General features: G+C 36.4%; 1 protein-coding gene across 1 annotated transcript in view; it reads left to right on the top strand.

The window, feature by feature from the left end:
* The window catches only part of PDE3B (phosphodiesterase 3B), an 87,634-nt gene that overhangs the window by 51,185 nt on the left and 15,655 nt on the right, over positions 1 to 20,794 (top strand). The window contains exons 2-4 of the mRNA XM_051804391.1: positions 13,901 to 13,951; positions 14,104 to 14,349; positions 17,898 to 18,040. Of these exons, the coding sequence (XP_051660351.1) occupies positions 13,901 to 13,951; positions 14,104 to 14,349; positions 17,898 to 18,040 (440 nt within the window). The remainder of the gene's footprint in view (positions 1 to 13,900; positions 13,952 to 14,103; positions 14,350 to 17,897; positions 18,041 to 20,794) is intronic.

The raw sequence follows: 20,794 nt of genomic DNA, 5'->3' as shown, positions 1-20,794 counted from the left end.
AAATTACTGGAGGATAAAGAATGTGGAAATAACTGAACTTGTTTTCACTTAGAAGTGCAATTAGTAATAAACACATTTAAATTTTAAATGCAGCTTCTGAAGGTCTCTAGCTAGTTCTAAGGGAAGTGCTAATCTCTGCAAGAATTCTTACACATCTTTTATGAATTTGGGTTCTTTTAAGCTATTGAGTCATATAATGTTTGGTTTAGAGACATATACCTTGTGCCTTTCACAGCAGGTATAGTTATGATTGTGACAGTGCCTGTCATCTTCAGATTAGACTTGCAGTTTACTCTGATCTTAAAAAGTAGGTTCTAGCTGGATGTGCTAATAACAGATCCATCATGTGTTTGATTAGTTAAGTATAATTGTAAGCAAGTTCTCAGCTCTGTTGGCTTCAGTTTTGTGTTTATTGTACTATTTTATGTTGCATTCTCTTCCTTGGAGATCCGTGCTGCTTGAAGCTCTGCTCTTCCCCTTATTTGCCTCTGTTGAACCTTTCTGATCATTTTTAGTTGCCAACCAGATGCTTCCATTTTGAAAGTGTAAGAGAAATAAAATTGAGATGCATTGCATGAAAAAGCAAAGGTTCTGTAACTTGCTTTTCCAATGGATTTTCTAAGCATTATGGAAGATGATGTTTTAGTATGTTTCTTCATTTATTTTGTTGTGTTACTTAGTTTGCTGATGCTCAAGTATGACAAAGGTGACAATATTTTTAATAGAATGATATGTTTTTAAAAGCTTTTATAATGTCATTAGATACTTTATATACCCTTTTCTGTAGAATTTGTGTGTATACACATTATATATATAGGCATGTATGTGCATACATATGCATGCACATACCTGTATATAAAAATACAGACAGTCTGAAAAGGAAATGTAATGAAGGTTTTCCAAGCTAAAACACAAGAAGTTCCACCTCAACCTGAGAAAGAACTTCTTTATGTTGCTTTGGCAGGGAGGTTGGACTAGAAGATCTGCAGAGGTCCCTTCCAACACTAACAATTCTGTGATTCTGTGGGATTTAAAGAAAGAATCTGGGGACCTGTAGTTCAAAGATGGGTGAGAGGAGCAATTCTATAAGCAGGCCTCAGTAGGAAACTTCCCAAGGATATGAAAGGATGGTATGGTTTGATGCAACTAGGAAGATTGCTAAGATGGGCCCATTTTTATAATTACTTGTTTTACCTTAATATGGAGATGATATCAAACTGGTCCACCCAACCCAGGTTTTTTATCTTTAATAACAGTAGTAGCATTTGTTTCAGAAGTGGGTTCTTTCCTGTCTGGGGTTCTCTACCATGTTTTGTCATATTATGGATTGGACCATCCTTAGGAAGAGGGTATGTCTGGGCCGTGGTGAGCAGCCATGGACTGATCAGTCTCTGTGAAGTTCTTTAACATCTATGGTTACTTTCAGTTTCTGTAAAAACCTGTGGTAATGACTGAAATAATTTAATTATGTAGGATGTGAGAAATACCTCCTTTGGCTTGTTTTAAGCCTACTGCCAAATGGTCTAATTACATGGCCCCCATTCACGTGCTTCTGAACAGCACAGACTAACCATTCCATAACACTGGTAACTATAGAGCATTGTAATAATCCCTCTGTTTTCCTCATGCTGGAGGGATCCTAGTCTGTGTAGCTCCTCAAAGCAGAGGCTGCTCCATATCTTTGATTTCACTTATTAGCCCATCCTTTTTTATTTCTTCAATACTTCTGTATCTCTATGCAGCTCAGGCTGTGGGTGTTGCATGGATATAGGCAGTGACACTGCTCTGTCTGTATTGTTTGATGTTCCTTTTATAGTATTTAATTTAACCTCTTTGAGAATTGGGCTGATGCAAAGGACTTCAAGATCTCTTTTCTGGTTGCTATTGATGTAATATTAGCCCAGCTTTCTATATAAATAGTTCAAAATTTATTTTTGCTCTCAGCATTTACTCGTTAGTGCTGAATTTCAGCAATGTCCTATTTCTATTTATTCTCACTATATTAAGATCTATTGATACTTTTTCACAATCAACTCTATTTCAGAATATCCTCAGGACTTTTGTATCATCAGTGCATGTTGACACTTCAGATGGCTATTGCCGTTTCAATTAATTTTGAGTGGGCTGATTAAGATCTTTGAGGAAACGTCTACTGGCAATTTTTTTCTTTTTGTGAACTTTCTACTCTTATTCTTTACTTCTATGTTTTAAGAAATTGCTAATTCAGAGAAGAGCCATCCATTTCTTCCTATGTAAATGTGATTTCTTCAGGACCGTTGAGGGGAGGCCATATCAGATTTTTGTTGTGGGTTGATTTGTTTGTTTGATTTTTTTTAATCAAAGTACACTGGTTGACTGGTTTGCTTTTATTGGTGTGTGCAGTCTGTTAGAAAAAGACCAGTAGATTTGTCTGTCATGGTATTGGTGTAGGAAAACCCTACCAATTTTTGTCAATATTTCATTTAAATGGTGCAACTATTAATTAATTTTGTAGGGTCCCGTCCCCATCCCATCTCCACCAGTTTCTGTCCATTTTCTCTGATAGTTTCCCCATGTTCTTCTGGATCCCTTTAAAAGCTGATGTTACAGCTGCTAGTTTCTGGTTCCATGGTACAAGATGCAGCTTGTCATTGGTTATAACATGGAGTACAGATTTTACTCCTTTGAAGGTTACTAGAATAACACCTTTTCTTTCATATATTGGATCAAACAATTAAATACTGGATTATTTATTTTGTCCAGTCTATCTCCTACTTTAATTTTATGTGCTTTACAAGGGTATTTGATTAATATATACATTTTGAATGTTGTAAGTTAACTGATATGTTAAAAATACTCAAATGGATAAAAAAATTGAAATTACTACATTTCAGTGTAAAGACTGTAAGTAAATGCTGTAGGAGATGTTTGTTATATGTTTTGATTTTAGAATGCCATCTATAATTTCCATAATGGAAAAAAATGTTTGTTTTTAATCATAAGTTGCATAGCTTTCAGTTAAAAAACCCTAATCTGCGCCTTTTTAATAAAGATTGATGTTTCTTTTTTTTAAATGGAATAGCCAATTACAATGGTCTGATAGGTGTTATCAAAGCTCTTCTGCTTGTCTCATTGGGACAGTATTTTTCTAGGCAGATAATGCTGGGAGTCTCATCATCCCGTTGTTTTTCTATGGTTAAAATTCTTGGCATTTTCCCTTTTTCTGCTTTAGAAAAAAAAAATCAAAACATATGCAAGTTCTAGGAGATGCTAGTTCAGAGTTGAATTTGTTGATAAGAACATAGAATTAGTCACAGATGAGTGTAGACTTGTTTTTTTAGGTTCATCTTGTTAGCATCTATTTTAAAAACACAGTCTGAAAGAGACTTCATAGGAAACACATTAAAGGCTGTAAGAAAAAGGCCGAGAAATGAAAAAATTAGTACTGTTCCCCAAGGAAAAGTTACTTTGCTGCATTTGTAATATTTGATGGATTTATGGGGCATGCTACACTGCAACTTTATTGTAAGTAATACTTGTCCCAAATGGCAAATGATATTCTCACTGCCAATGTTGTTCTCTGCAGACATTTATGTAACTTTCACTATTGTAATAATTTTGCCATAAATGTCTTGCAGTTTAAAAGAACATCCCAATGATTTTCTGCTTGTATAGAAAAGACTGGCAAGTTATTGTCTTATGATCACTGGAAGACACTTGACCCATCTTGACCTCCTTCTTTCGTATTAGTTTCTCCATCTGACTCATGCTACCAAAATGAAAGAAAAAAAATTGTGTTGTCTGGGTGTTTTTAAGATCAACTCAACCTGATATATCATAAGTTTTGATTTTTTTTGGGGGGGAGAGGGTGTTTGGATAACAATTTCACACATCAAAATCATAAGAAAATCTGTTCTAGAAAAAAAGTGTGTTTTGTTTTTTTTTTTTTTTTGAAAGAGGGGTTGGTAAAAATTGGTAGGTTACTTTTACTAGGGATCAAGTCAGCCTCACTAATTTTCACAATCCTCTTTTGCACTAGAATTTTGTCTGACAGTATTCAGAAACCTTTGCAATAAGAATGATGTAGGCAATTGTAACTTCTGCTTTACAAATAGAGTAGCAAAGCAGCTTAGAGAGTAAAGCAAAACAGGCTAGTGAAAACAGGCTTTTGCATACAATCTACCTTTGTAGTGGGTTGTACAGTTATGTCTTCAAGTGTGGAAGAGTCCTGTGATAGTTTGAACAGCAGAATGGAACATAATATACAAAAAGGCCAATGAAGAAAAGAACCTCTAGTTTAGGAGATATTGGTTGTGGTACAGAGATGATTTTTCTTTCCTTTAAGTGCACCTTTAGTTACCATATTAGCAGAATGTGAAATTCAGCTTACATCTACACAAAGTGAATCACATCCAGGAGGATGTGCTATTAAACCTTATTGAGCCCTCAGCATTTCACAAGAGCTTCTGGAGTTTTCAGGTATTTGGGGTTCTTTTTCCATCTTTTAAATGAAATCTGAGTTTATTCATCCCTCAGTCTTTTCATAGAGAACTCTTTCACCAGATTAGTGAGCGGTAGCCACTGCCAGAGGTGTCTGACTGCATGTTTTCTCCCTAGATGAGTGAATTTATGAGGCAAGGTGGGATGATGTACGTGGCCCTGTCTGTGCTGCTAGTGGTGGTAATCAAAAGTGATCTTTTGTTCAGTTGGAACATGCAAGATAAGCATGACATAAACATATGAAAGACTTGTCATTTTGGGGACAAGTGGATCTCCCCAAGTAGTTTGATCTAATTTAGTCATCGTCTAATGCTACAACAAGTGGGAAAGCATCATTGTTCTTTCTTTTTCATTTAGAACAGCATCACAATGTTACTACATGGAAAAAAAAAATTCTACTTTCTTTCAAATCTGCTGCGTTTGAGTATTTTCTCAGCTGCTTATGAAGCTGCCAAATAAAGTACTACTTATCATGAATACATGAGAGAAAAGTAAATTGTCACTTTCTGTAGAATGCAGCAATTTGCATCCCCCTCTGTTCCTGAGAGCAATTACATTCTTCAGAGCTTCAATATTTTTCCCCCGAAGAGATCTCATCTTGTATGTCCTGGCACTTCAACCAGAAACTTGTCCATTAAGACATTTTTCTTAATACTGATTTAACTTTCACTAACACAATTGCTCCTGTAATCAGACTCATAATTATACTTTCACCCGTTTTTAAATTATTGCTTATAATTCTTTAACTTGAGCAGCTGAGGATGTGGCCAGTTCACTCCCCATGTATAACTTTCAACCAGAGCACTGCAGCAATATTTGCTACCTCTTATAACATCTTTAGTGCCTTGACCAGCTTCTATCAGCTTACTTCTCTTAACTTCAGTCCCTGTAACATTTCTTTTTGGATCACCATCAAGTTATTGAAAGAAAACAACACTCATTTGTGTAAAGCTTTTACCCTGTGGCAATATTGTAAATAAAAAATTCTTAAGATGACAATGCAATCAAATGAAAAATGTTGCTGTTCAGAGGGTTTTTTATTCTGAGGGTGCTGTGCCTCTGAACTGTACTGAGGGATTTGAAAATGCATCCTCATAGTCTGAAAAAATTTCTCTGGTGCCTGAAGTCAGATGGAGAACAACCATGAACTTTTGCAAAAACAACTTGTTCAGTGGGTGAACTGCACGAAAGTATTGCTGATTGCTTCCTCACTGTACAACTTCAACATCAACAGAGTGGAAGGGAACTTTGCAAAATCTGTATTGAACTTGTGAAATGCCTTTGTGTGTGGTATTGGGTCGTGGATTGTGGATTGTGGAATTTTGTGTCGGTTATGGGAAAGGTGATCAGAGAAATGTGAGGGTGAAAAACCTGTTGACTTTTGTAATATACAAAGGCATATATGACATATGGCTCCTTGGGCTGTGTTGTTAAGGCTGAAAAAATAATGTGACAATTAGCACTGCTTACTTAAGAATATCCTTATCTTGAGGTGGCTGCCCTTGCCATCGACAAGACACTGGATTAGTTGATCATTTGGTCTAATTAATTTGATGCTAACCATTTTCAAGTTCATGTTAATTTTTGACTGAGAAAGTTGTACAGTTTAATTTTGTGCTGCTTGTTCTAGAGGGGCACTAAGGGAGAGAGGAAAATGTAAGTATTTCTATGAGATTTTAAAGTGAAATTTGTGAGAAAACTATTTGAGAAAAATTCAGTATCTCCTTTTTTTTTAGCTTAGTGCTGAAAAAAAAACACCAGACTTGTGGTCATATGAAATAGTTTCTCTTTGCTGAAAAGAAAAAGATCTGAGATTCATTCCTATATCTCCAGTGTAATAGGTGGAAAAACACCAGTTAATTGAAAAATTTTAAGTCACTAGAGGGAGAAATTGGTTCATCTCTATTAAGTGTTTTTAATTACTGCATTAAGAATACATCAGCATACAGTAAATTATTTCGTCATAAGATGTGCATAAGCACATCCTTCTATTACAGAAAGAGAAAATTTAAGGTTGCTCTCTCTATCTGTTTCAAGTGTGTCAACACAGCAGTAAAGGCTTTTACTGTGTATAATTGTAAAATAATGCCAATAGGTAAATGCAGAAAGGATGTTTTGGGAGGACTTTTGCTTTTTGTAAAATAAACACAACTTTTAAAAAAATCAAAAGGCTCTAGGTTTTGGATGACACTAAAAGTTCGTACAGAATGCCAGAACACGGAAGCAACTGTCCCGGCCCAGAGCAGTAATCCACCTAGCACTACTGCTTTTCTTTGATGGTGATTAGAACCACATGCTCCAAAGGAAAATGCTTATAATGGGCAATTAAAGGATCTGCACATAGCAGGCTTTTTTTTTTTTTTTTCCCCTCTGCCCTCCCTCCCCCAGTTGCCATAAATTGCTGGTTGGCCTTTACTCTGACGTGCAAGTCTGACAAAACCTAGAAGGAACAGGAAATGACCTAAGTGTGGTTTTAGACAGTTTTTTTCTCATTCTCTACATAATAAGAAAAAAAAAAAACACTTCTACTTTCCCTTGATAGACAAAACACCTTTTAGAACCTTTTTGAAACAATTAAAGATCTTAAAAAAATATAAAACACATCAGATCAAATATCAAGCAATAATAAAACTGTACAGCAGACAAAGTAGAAGCTGACCTGCTGATACTCCTGGGTACAAAAGCAGAAGTAACATGTCTTTTTAAAAGTAAGCAAATGAAACAAACATATAAAAAAAGAAACAAAACCCCAACCAAACAAAAACCAAAATCTTTTCTACTTTCAGTGAGTAGTGTTAGCTTTAAGAATAGGCCTGACAAAGGCCTATTTGAAACTTCAGAATACAGCAGAGCATTTTTGCTCTGTTTTTATATCTGTGCTGAGGGCAAAGTTACTGAAAATAGTAACTAAACATATGAAGACTCTAAAGTCACTTGTTAAAGTTTACTTAGGTGCAGCTCTTGTGAAAGATTTGTATTTACAGGGAAGATCAGAATGCTGTGGGGTTTGGTGAAAACATTATAGTGGCCAGACACCTGCGTGTTCCAGTGTTGTTCTTATGTGTCCAGCCAAATATACTGCAGGTACTGTTTAGTATAGAGAATAGTATTAACTAAAGCAATTAATTAGAAGCAAATCTCTTTTCGTTGAAGGAAGATTTTGGACTTCTTAAAAAAGCAAAAGCAATGCCTTTCATAACATAGTGCAGTAGAGTCCACAGCTGAGTCGTTGGACAGGGGATGTGACTGTTTCCGTCAGTACGTGTATCCAAACCTCAGAAGCAGGAAAGCACACACAGTTTCTATTCAAAGATTGTGGCTATCTGCAGACTTCACAACCTACTGGCCATTTTGCAACCTTGGATAAATAAATTGTATATAGAGTCAGGAAGTGATAAGTATTAGGATTCCAAAAATATCCTAGTTTTTTTTCCTGTCCCATTTATTTTCATGGGAAGGTTTAGTGAGTGGAGAAATACCATCATGATTCTAAATGCCTGGAGTATCATAGTGAGTGCTGTGTTTTGTCTTTATTACAATAATCCACTCAAGTGGCTGCTGTTTTGGCCTGCAAGATTTCACAACAGAACGTTGTCTGTGTTATCTAAATAATGCTGCCTCTACTTTGAGAGTCATTCTTTGGTTGCATCACCTTTAGTTCGCACCGAATACAACTTAACTACTTAACAACATACTGTTTTTCAACATCTACCTTTCCTACAGAGAGAGGGGAAAAAAACCCTAATAAATTAATAAAACCCCTAAGAATCTAGGTTGTATAGTGCAGTGTTTGGTTTTTGGGGTCATTAAATTACATGGATTAAAAACGCTAATTGCTTGTAAGCTGTTACACAAGACTAATCTAGAAATAAAAGCAATGAATCGAGCATTAGTCTTGTTTGAAAGGCAGTCATGAAAAGAAATGGATATGTAATGTAACCTTTTTCATACTTTACAATAAATTAATTTCTCATCTAGTTGTAGAATTTTGCTTTTGAATGAGGTGAATTTGCACAGAGTTGATTTCTGAATCAAGTTGCTATGGTGTTGGTTTCATTGTTTAGTTAATTCTATGCTTGGTTGCTATGGAAATACTTATTTACGGAGCTAATGCCTAATGGTGTCAAACAGATGCTACTAGCAACTAGGAATTCTTTATATTTGATCAATGAAAGACTCAGTCAGAAGTAGAAACTCAATTTTGTGCTCGTTTTTCTCCATTAAAGTTTTGGAGCATGGAATGTAATGGGTATTCTAGAATAGGACAAGTTCTATTTCCTTAACAAGCATTAAAGCACACATTGAATCTCCTGAAAAGTATCATCAGTGAAACTAAATCTGGTTTAGGTTTAGGCAATCATACAGCAATGCAACAAATCTTAATATTGTGTGTAGCCTTAGACAGTGTGCGTGTATTAGTTATATTTGACTTTTAAGATTGATTTTTAGATTTTTTTTTTAGGCTCTGAAACATCTTTTTTTGTAGCTGTGTATTTTAAATCTCTGTGTAAGCATGAGCATTGTCCTTAGTATAAGTTTGCACAACACAAATATTTCTTGAGTAACTAAGCTGATATGATTTTGTATTTTATAAGTTAAAATATCCTGAAAACATATTTCCACAATTATCTAGCCAAACACAGTTTGAGTTCAGCATTAAAATTAAAAAAAAAAAAAAAGTTTAAAAATGCCTAGTGCACTTTTCTAGTAATTTTAGTGGGTTTTAACTTGAGAAAAGTGAAATCCACACTCTTTTATCATGCTTAAGCCTTTAGAAGTTGAAAATATTCCTAAGGCATGTCTTTAGCCAAATGGAGTCATGGTATTCATATAAAGAAGATCTGAAAGAACTCCACCCTCCATGGCATCAACTCTCTTCTGAAAGACACTTCTATTGCAGGCCCTGGAAACACTGGCTGTGCTGTGATAGGAAAGATAACTTTTTCTATAGAAAAATAATTAAAAACAAAACAAAAACCTCTGAAGCCCTGCTGGTTTTCATTGACTGTCTTCTTTCATTTCTCATCTGTTTTTAGTTTACTTAGACTATAAACTTCTCAGAGGAGCACTTATTCCCTTTTTCTTTGTAAAAATTAACGTTGCTTTGTTCCTGTTCCTGTTAGAGCTATAAGCTGTATTAGGGAAGGCCTCTATTGCTGTTACCTTGTGTACTTTTTCAACATGTTTCTGATGTTGCTACCATGTGCTTTGCAAAAGTGCCATCCTTAAGTTTTGGTAAGGGTTTGGCTGATATTCTTGTGTTCAAATAACATGGCAATTCATCTGCAATATTTGGAAATGTTTTTATTGTTTGAGAAAACATAAGCCAAGGGCAGTATCTGATGCCTACTGTCAATTTTCCTGCAAATATCCACTTAGGGATACATATTTAAAACTCCTGAGATTTGACTCAACACCTATGTCACTGAATACAGTGTTCATTCTTTGGAACAGCAACTTTGTGGAGAATTTGTTGAGCTTTAGCAACTTTTTTAGCCTCTAAAAAAATGAGTATTCAGTGATGTAAATTCCTTCTGTTGACACTCTTGGCCTGTCTTGAGTGACATGTTTCATTTTGACATTGATGGCTGATGGCAGCCAGATCAGAAAAGGTCACTTGTACTTTGTGAGCTGGCTTGTCTTCATTAAGCCATGTTGAAATTTATTTCAGATGTTAAATAGATGCAATTATTATAATTGACCAAGGCACGTGTGGTTTTTTTGGTTTGGTTTTTTTATTAGCTATTCTTCGAAATCCTTATCAGCTTGACAGGCAAGTGTATAAAACCAGGGAAGTGTGTTCATTGCTCTTCAGGTGAAAGGGAAAGACTCTGGGTTTAGAGTCAGGCTGATATGAGAACTCCTCCAAGCTGACTGGTAATTTGGCATAGATGGTTCGGGGGGGGAAAGGGCTATACATTTCTCACCTTTCAGCTCATCTGCACTATCAGAGCCCAGAGCAGTTTCATTTTCAGAGGAGCTTCCAAATATTCGGTTGCTGTGATGTGATCCAGTGACAATGGACGCTGAAAGCTGAAGTGTGTGAGTTACTAAGCAGAGGTATAAGTTGTAGCTTGGAAGTTTTGTGACTCAAGTCAGTCCTAGATAAGGTGTTTCTTGATGGAGGAGGTGAGGAAGAACGTTATGTGCAATGGATTACAAAATCTTAGTATTACAGAGTACAGATCTTTCTGCAACAAGTCTCATGTTGCAAAATCAAAAATTGCTGAGGCTCTGCCTAAGACCTAATTTAAGGTCTCTTGGTCTGTTCACAGTAAGTCAAAATAAACGATATAATTTTTACTTCTATTGTAAGATCAACGCAACACTGGGAATACTTTGTAACTTTTGATGATCCACAGTGATTAAAGCTTTGACTGTCTAACTCTCAACAAAAAATAATGCCAGAAATGCTGCTTGTTTAGTATTCCAAATTTAACTTGCAAGGCATGGAGTTAGGCTAATTAAACTAAGGTAGGTGGGTAGTGAGAGACGAACCACAATTCTTTTAGTGGTAAGGAGTAAATTCTTTAAACAGAGAATTTTTTTTTGCCCGGAAGTAGAATTTATCAGCTGTTAACCTTTAAAACTCTCACTCTCCTTGTCCTTCTAACCATGTCAGTTCTGCAGAAGGTCTGTTAATGAATATGCTGCTGATTTCTGTTCCTTTCTCCCCAAATTGTTTTTGTGGGGGAGGCTTTCTGGATTTGAGTGCCATCTTGTGGAGCATTGTGAGCACCTAAGGAAAGGTAACACCCCTTTCACTAGTAACCTATAAGGGTTTGCTTGGTGTAGAGATGTACCAAGTTGCAATTACCCTGGAAAAATATTCCTTGTTTGGCAATCTGCATTTTTTTCCCCTCTGTGCTTAGTGGAAAAGATTGCTACTTTTTGCCTCAAATTTTCGTCAGCTCATTTTAATTACTTTGATGTGTGGCACGTGGAACGAGCCCTGAAAATTTGACAGACTGTGGCAGCCTGCTAGCTGTGTTAATATATACACCTGTCTTCTCTCAGAAGATATGAATTCTAATTAATGGTGGTGTATATTGAATTAAAGAAAAAGTTGTTAGGAAAGTACAGGTAAACTTATGTTTACTTCAAAATTGTTTTGCTGCCTTTGCTATAAAATTGGAATCAGTGGCAAAGCTTAAATCTTCTGGTTTAATTGACAACAAAAAATTTTCAGTGATGAATCCAAGCGGTGAAATTTTTCATCTAAATAAACTTGTGAATAAAATGGTGCCCTGCCATCTAAAACATCAAACCATTTTTTACATTGGAAGCAGATTGGAAGATTATTTTGCCTTGTGTATACTGTGTGAGCATGGGACACAAGATAGAGCAGTAATGCTTTCCACTGAATAAGTTCTGCTTCTGTGACTTTGAGGCTATTTCTTTATATAACAGGTCTAAAGTCAAAAGGAAGGTTTTGAACCTTTTTAGTCAAGAAGATTGACCCCTGCAATTATAGCTTATGTGAGCATGTGTGTGTGTACACATACCTGTACACAAAAGCTCCCAGTGGCTTAAAGGGTGAATAAAGGAGTAAAAGTAGTTGCAGCTAAAGTTTTGGTACAGAAATGTCCTGGAGCAAGAGGGGCTCTTTTTATTAAGAGCTCATTTACAATAAATTAATAAAATTAGCTAACACACCGTACATTTAAAAGAAAAATAAAATATTAGAAGAGGGAAACCTGTGTTCTGTCCCCTAAAGGAGGTTACAAGATTGCGGGCAAGCTGACGCAACTTTGTGGACCATTAGTATCAAAGGTTACTAATATAACTAACAAAACTCATGTGGACAGCTGATCTTTGTTGCTGATTGAGTCAAAAGTTAATGAAGCAGATTAATACAGTCTCTGTGTGCGAGCTTAGGAGAGCAGAATGAAAGCAAAAGATTTACTGATGTCCAATGCAGTAAATAAATGTCAATCTAGAAAGAGAAACCTCAGAATGAAGATGTTGCTAAAACCAAATATGTCATGGGAAAATGGGTATTGCCAGATAATGTTGGTTATTACCTTAATGCTTGTCAGTGACAGACTAACAGTCACCTCATAAAAAAAAGAAAAAAAAGAGACACAGGAGCTAGATTAATCACTTAAACATTTCAAATACTTAAATTCTTAATTCTTATTTTGATCTGCTTGCTTTAACCAGCATGAATTTCTAATAGAGCATAACTTACTCCCAGTTCAAGCACATGCCTAATGATAGATCTCTTCAGTTTTCATAGCAAGTGGATGTCATAACTATTGACTTTAAACATGGTTTAGTGGTATCTCAGTGAAGATAACTGAAGAGAAAAAGGGCCTTTAAGTGCCGCCCTTGCCTGGGCAATGCTGACACGTCCACCTGTGTTTTTTCAATTGACACTTTCTGCACCTTCTGCTGGACAAGTGCCAGACTGGAACATTGTGTTTTCTCCATGAAAGAACTATTAGTCTCAGAAGAACAAGAACATACATAGTTCTCACCTATAAAAAACAAAGGCAGAAAAGTATCCAGGACTGCAGAATATGAACTGCCAAGTGGGGTATTGGCATTTTATTTGTGCTCTGTAACTATGAAAAAAAGGACAAAAAGGGTTATCTTTGTATTTGTTTAATTTGTGAATGCGTGTTGTGCAAACAGGTTAATTCATCAGAGAATAATTAGAACCTGTCAGGAAGTCACGAAGGCTGAAACCTTTTGAAACAAAACAGACATCTGACTTTCATTTCTTGTCTGTTGTTTTCATTTTTTTGTCAGTATAGAAGACAAATTAAGTGAGTGCTGTTGACGTACTTGAAGCTGATAGTATCTTCAGATCGTGTTGCTGACGTTCTTTTGCGGGTTTGGTGGGTTTTGTGAGGTTATTCAGAACACGGAGCTTTGTAACCATGTTCAAGCAAAACCTAATGAAACCTCCTGCAAGAAAATGCTTTTGAAATTACCAGTTTTTAACCTGAGGTACTGGGGAGCTTTTTGCCTTTTTAAAAAGTGAATGATTTGATGTAATGCTTTCTGCATGGTATTTACAGAAATTGCTACTGTTCGAATGGTTCTGGAAAGAAAAAATATATTGCAGGTTTTAGGCTAGGTTTGATTTTGTAGGCTGAGGTGAATAGATGTAGGAAAGTACTGTCATCACTTAATTTAGTGTACATATTAAAAGATTTAGAAACAATCCAGAAATATTAAAATAAGGCCATATAATTACTCTGTCATCAAGATATCTCTGTTGCATGCAATTTCTTCAGACTCTTCTATAGGGCTTTTGCTGGGTGACATTAGCTAAGAAAATGGCCCAAGTTACATACAAAAACATGAAGGGAGAAACATTTTTCATTACATCACATAATCAAGTTGTGTCATTGCTATTTTTCAATATTAGCATATCACCTATTACTCTTTTTTTTTTTTTTAATCTTTGCAGATGATACTTTGGGATTGGGATTTGAAGCAATGGTACAAGCCCTATTACCAGGTCAGTATATTATGCATTTAATTAATAATATTGCATTGATTTTTTTCAATTTATTTTTCAAATTTGCAATGGATAAGAGACTTATTTAAAACAGAGAATACCGTGAAAAGTTTTGACATGTTAATAATTTGCAACATTTCCCTCTATTCCAGAATGCTGGCAGTGGAAATGGAGTTGATCTTTCAGTGCTCAATGAGGCTCGGAACATGCTGACAGACCTCCTGGCTGATCCGTCTCTTCCACCACATGTGATTTCTTCCCTTCGAAGCATTAATAGTCTGATTGGTGCTTTCTCAGGCACATGCAGGCCAAAGGCTAGTCCATTCACACCATTTCCTGGTTTCTTCCCCTGTCCTGAAATAGAGGATCCTGCTGAAAAAGATCGAAAGCTGCTCAAGGTCAAACGATTTTAATTTTCATTCATGTGTGTGTTGCAATTAGAAAAAAAAAAAAAAAAAAGGAAAATTCATCAGGAAAGAATGCTCCTGTTTGCATAGTAGCTTCTTTACAGAGTACCTGTGGTACCTTAAGGTCAAAAGAGAGCAGCTGTGAAAACACATTGAATGTAATGTGACAGGTACCAAAATGCAAATTCAAGTGGTTGGTGGACAGACAGATAAAAAAAGCACTGGTGTGCACCCTGAACACATAATTCCTCAAAATAACAGCAAATATAAACTGAAGATGTTATATTCTCATGATATGGAACAAACAGGGCTGTTCTTGATTCTCTCACATTCTTTACCTAACAATTACTGTCACTGCGGCTTTTTCACTGACCTTTTTACCCCAAGAAATTTACTCTCGTGGACAGCAAAATAGCCATTAGACAGAAGCAAATCAGCCATGTAAAAGGAAAAATATTGCTTCTTTCTGTGCAGCAAATCACATTATGAGACCAGTGTTTAAATCTGCTGTCACTTCTCCATTATCTAGGGTAAATAAGTGAAAGCAAGAATGTAGTTACTATACAATGTGTTAAAGAATGTGGTGGAAAAACATTAAAATATAGAAACTCAGCTGCAGGGCACCAGAGCTAATAATTCTAGGGTAGCCCTGTATTGGCAGCTTGAGGCTGTTTATTGTGGAGGCTGGTCTGGGATATCCTTGCCCTGGATTTATATTTCCAGGAAGTGGGCAGCTGGGCCCAAATTAATCAATTTGTTGGCTTAGTACTTTGGAGTCAGACAAACTACCTTGAGCCAGATTCAGCCTGCCTGTGAAATGTCTGTTGGGATCCATATTTCTGGAAGGGGAAAACTCAGTCTATGGGTTGTTCTTTGGAAGATCCTGCTGAACCATTGCAGTAAGAAATTCCTTGGAATGTCACATGGATATCTGCAGAAATCAGCTGGGTAGGGATCAAAGTCATTCATCATGTTTTTTCTTGTGGATTTCTTTAAAAACTACTAAGGATTAGTATATCTTTTAATTTTTAAGATTTCTATGCAACTAGTCAGAATTGTTTGAAAGGAAAACTATTCCTTGCTGAAGAGTGGTTATGAAGAATATGTGAAATTGGAAGACTCTGTTTTTTCACAGCTACTTTCTTTTCCTCCTTCCTAAAAGTAACTTTTCCTTTAAGTTTGGGGAGGTTTCTGTACAGAAATTTACATGATGGATAAAACAGTGTTTACCACTGTTTTAATGATTGTTTGACTTAAGGGTAAGCCAAAAGATCTCCCCCTATGTATATTACTGTAAGAACAAGATTTCTCTTTCTTTCAAAAACCAAGTAAGTGAGCACAAACTCCAGATTATGACACACCAAAGAAAATAATGAGAGAGTATTTCTTCGAAATGGTACCTTTCAAACTATGCTGAGAGGTTCCCATTCTCTCTTTCTGATTTGGAATATGGAAAATCTCTTCCAGATTTCAAATGAGTTGTTTTTTTTTGCTGAGGATTATGTACATTTTTATTTCTCTTCCCTGATTGGCTTCCAAAGTGCATTCAGTTATAATGACAGCCCTATTGAAGTTGTGGATGCCCCATCCCTGGGAGTGTTCAAAGCCAGGCTGGATGGGGCTCTGAGCACCCTGGTCTAGTGAAAGATGTCTCTGTCCATGGGGATTGGAACTAAATGATCTTCGAGGTCCCTTCCTAATCAAAGTCATTCTATGATTCTATGGTTCTTGTTGTTGCTGGTAACCAAAAGTCCTTTCATAATAACTTTGATTTCTAGCATGGTGTAAGTTTTATTTCCAGAGCAACTTTTCCCCTTTGTATAGTGATTACCAGTGACTTTCCTAGGATAGAGGGATCTGGAATTCCTTAGTCCTTTGCTACCCGTGTTTTGTTTATTCTGTGCTTCTGTAACTAGTAGGGGAAGTTCTGGATGTTTGCCATATCCCCAGTGTTCCTTCATTCTCAGAGTAGCCAGGAAGAGGAAAAAGTAAGCACAGGTGCTCTGGCCTTCTTTCCATATTGTGCTAACATGCGCACTTGGGAGTGGACCTTTCTCCTCCAGTGTTGGGGATTTTCATCTGTGCTCTCCAAACAGCATAGAGCACACAGGTTGGATTGTGGTCCACTGGCAGAGAGGTCCATTCCAACCTGAGAGCACTTTCCTGTGTGATGGCAAGCTCCTCTGGTTCCCTTTCTGGTGGGGCTGGTTAAGCACTGCTGTAGGTTTCTGTGGATGATGTGGTGGTCCTATTCTGTCTGTGCATTTCCACCTTTCTGGCTCTGACTGCACTTTTGCAGCAAAGCAAACAGAGTCAAGGCATATCCTGTATCAAGGACTCAGAGTAGTCTGATTTTTCAGGGTAAGAAACTGTACTGATTTGTTTTGACACAGTTTCACCTTTTTTTTTTTTTATTTAAATATGCAATAACTTTGTGAGTCACATATGATCTCTGATGAAGGTTAAAATTGCAAAGTCATTATTTCTGACAGACTTCGAAGTGTTACTATGCAAGGTTCAGCTATCCTCACACAAACCTGCTGACCTTGCTCAACACTGCAAATATTGCCTTGGATTTTTGTTTTAAACAATTTTTTCCTGACATCTTTTTTACTATGCAGGATCTAATTACACACATCATTATTATGCAGAAGAATCTCTCCTCTGCCCATCCTTCTCTCCCCTGCCCGTCCTTCCCTCCCTCTGCTTAATGGTCAGATCTAGGCACGAGTTATCAAGTGGATTGTAGACTTAATGCAGTGAGATATATACATATATTTTTTTTTTTAACATAGTGTATAGGCTCTCTGTACAATGGATACAGGCATGCTATTCCTCATTTCCAATTTCAGTTCAGAGATCCTATCCTTTCTATTAGTTAGGTTCTACTAGTTGCTATTTAAACACAGATATGCTTTTCAGGGGTATTTCAGTAAGGCAGAGGTAATAAGTCCTGAGCTATTTCCACACAGGACTGTTGGAATGCCACTGCCCCTCTTTGCAGAGGGCTTTTTGTTCAAGTAAAGTGGTGATGCCCAATGTTTGAGCTGCAGCTTCCAGGCTGGGAGTGGTGAGGTGCCTTGGAAGCTTCCTGAATGCTATGAGACTGCTAGAGAAGTAGAGAGGGATCCTTGATGAATCAGAACTGACCCTGTGAATTCTACATCACCCTTTCCACAAGTTCCACAGTACTTGCGCTATTCAATATTCAGCATCTGAGTTATCAAAATCTCAGACTACCCTGAGAGCTGGAGAGCTTTGTGGTTGTAGAAAAAGAATCCATAATCCTACAGCAAATTACTATCACTACCTATATTAATTTGGGGAAAGAAAAAAGAGATATGAAAAGTAATTATTCTTAATAAAATAATTAGATGGCATCTTTTCTATTTTCTTGAGCAGTAAGAGTGAATGTAAGATACCATATTTACTGTTTCACTGTAAAAAGTAACAATAAATAGCCCTTACAAACCGTAAATAAAATTTGAACATCTGTTTTTAATTACATAGATTTTAACTGTGGTTAAATTACTCAACAGGGATTGAATAGCAGGAGTAGCCTGCCAACCCCTCAGCTGAGACGAACTTCTGGAGTTTCTGGCGTGTCACCTATAGAATCAGCATCTTCGAGATGGGAACGGAGTAACAGCAAGAGATCTCATCAGGAGTATAGCACATCAAGGTAGGCAATGAATGACATTTTAAGGGCAATAATAATGCTGGAACTTGGCAGCAGAAGTATTTGGTGTAAAATCTTGTTAATTAAGGCTCCAAATTCTGCCAGTATAAACTTGAAAAGTTAATTACATACTGTGCTTTGTGGCTCTGATCTTGAGTAGAAATCAGGTCATTCTGAGGTTAAATGGCGTGCTCTGTCATTACAAATAGGCCTGCATAACAGTTTAAGTAGGAAACAAAAAAAAGAAAGCCGAACATACATGATTGCAAAACAAACTGGTTTAGTCTCTAAACTTGTACTGACTTCCTCCTTCTTTTTATTTAAAATATGTGTCACTCTCCAACTTCCATATACGCATATATAATTAAAAAGGTGATACAACTTCCTTGTGTTTCGTAGTCACTGTTCTGTGTGTTGCAACATTTATTATTCCTGCAGCCATCAAGCAAGTGGTAAGGTAAATTAAGGTAGTCATCTCTTCTTTGCTTGTTAGTTAATACAGTGCAAATAAAATTTTATTTTCAGAATTAAGATAACATTTTGAATTAGGATTAAAATAAATGCTTTTTTTCTTTTTGTTTAATATTGTATATGAGTGAAAATTCACACATTTAGTTTTATTTAAATGTGTAAATGGGTGTGGCTTTGCTCCTGAAATCTGTAAAAATGTGTGTAGTTCTGCTTTTTTTGTTTGGTTGTTTTTTAGTTTGTTTGTTTTTTTTTCTTTGGTCATAAGAAAAGTATAATAGATGCATTTTTAAAAAAGCAAATATAAGTTATTCTGATAATTGATAATTATTAATGGTGGATGACAGTTTAGATACATGCATCCAAGGGTATTATATTTAATTTTGAAGTGAACCATTTAAATAATTTGGCCTTTGCAATGTCTTTTTCCGCTTTAATAAAATATGCTTAAGCCCACCTGATTAAAAGTAGCAATATGGAAAACACCCTCACCTAGAAGACATGTTCACTGTTTTATGGTTGGTGTCCTGCCCTCCAGAGTTCTTGCCAACACTTGCTCTGTCCCTATCTCTTTGCACCTTCCAACAATTGTTCTTATCAGGTTCCCTTTAACTTCCAACACATAATCATCTCCCAAACCCCCATGGGTGTTTACTTTCTTGATAAGGTTAGATGAAATAGATGCATTGGCATAGCTGTTCCTGCTGCCAAGAGGCAGTCCTGCCATTCCTGCATTCCTGGAGCACTTTGTCCCATTGACTCAGATGCTTAAATTGTCAGAAAAATAACAGCTGACTGCTTTGAACTGAATTCTTGCTGAATTGAAAAAGATATTACATAGTGGTACTATAAATTAATATTGCTGCAAAATTTGATTTAATGTTTCACAATTTTTTTTTACCCATCCAGACAGTACTTAAAAGCAAATCTTGATATCTACTGTTTCATTTGTATGTGAATTCTTGATCTGGCTTCTCATTCAAACACTAGCTCAAGATGAACTGACCTTCCCTAATATGTAGTCTTCCTACACTAAATACTCTTGCAGCATTTTTATGTGCTTTAAAGTAATACATGTGAGCTGTGATAGCTAAACAATGTACAAACAGTCAAAAGATCAATCTATCCTAGTTTTCAACCCAAACATTTCTGAAATCTGACCAACGTGTCAAGCATCAGATTTGTTAAGGTTGGAAGGGACCTCTGGAGATCATCCAGTCCAACCCCGCTGCCAAGGCAGGCTCACCTAGAGCAGGTGACACAGGAAGGTGTCCAGATGGCTTTGGAATGTTTACAGGGAGGGAGACTCCAAAACCTCCCTGGGCAGCCTGTTCCAGTGCTCTGCCACTCTGAATGTAAAGACGTTCTTCTTCATGTTGAGGTGGAACTTCTTGTGTTTTAGTTTATGGCCATTGCTCCTCATCCTGTCCCTGGGCATCACTTTGAGATATTAATATCTGTTGATGAGAAGCCCTCTCAGTCTTCTCTTCTCCACATAAGAGAGGTGTTCCAGACCCCTCATCATCTTTGCGGCCCTCTGCTGGACCCTCTCCAGTAATTGGATATACTCAGAAATAAATCTATGTTTATTCTTTAACTCATTTTTTTGTATTCATATATTTAAACAAATGATGGGAGATTAAGAATTTTTTCTGTGTTTGACTTTTGTTTGCAATCTGATTAAACAAGATTAAATCTGCTTCAGTAAACACTGTTTTCCCCCACTGAAGAGAAAGAGTTAGTTTTACATTAAATGTTCTCACTTTGAGTACACATATACAGTTATTTTTAATTGCATATTACATTTTTGTTTGCTAAAGGAATAAATTTGAATTTTGGGGTGAAATTTCATGCCTAGAACAGCAGATGGCAGGATTCAACTATTGAGTTGGACGATTCAGCTACTGAAGCACAATCTGACTTGATGTCAAAACCAGCTTTAGTTCTAAGTTTGTAATAAATCAAATAATTAAGCATTCAAAATTCATTTGAAAATCATTGTAGCTGTGTAAGGTTTTGATGGTATTTCCAAAGTAATCAATCCTCTAAATGTTCTCAGATCTGTTAGAAAATAGCCTGCTTTGTTCAAATGTTTGAGAAAAGTAGCATGTTAGAAGTAAAACCTATTGCACTTGGTCTGAGTATATTTATCGTGTCATTTTAGGACTGTATAAAATTGTCTGTTGCTTTCACCCAGTACCCAGCAGTTTTTATTCCCTATAATTGACATATATTGTCTAGCTGATGTTTCTAATACTCTGTCTTTCTTGAATGGTGGCGGATCTGTGA

This window comes from Manacus candei, unplaced genomic scaffold (assembly GCF_025592945.1).
Source record: "Manacus candei isolate 608988 ecotype Guabito, Panama unplaced genomic scaffold, ASM2559294v1 h1tg000060l, whole genome shotgun sequence".
NCBI classification, from domain to species: domain Eukaryota; kingdom Metazoa; phylum Chordata; class Aves; order Passeriformes; family Pipridae; genus Manacus; species Manacus candei.
This window is presented reverse-complemented; position numbering and strand designations above follow the sequence as displayed.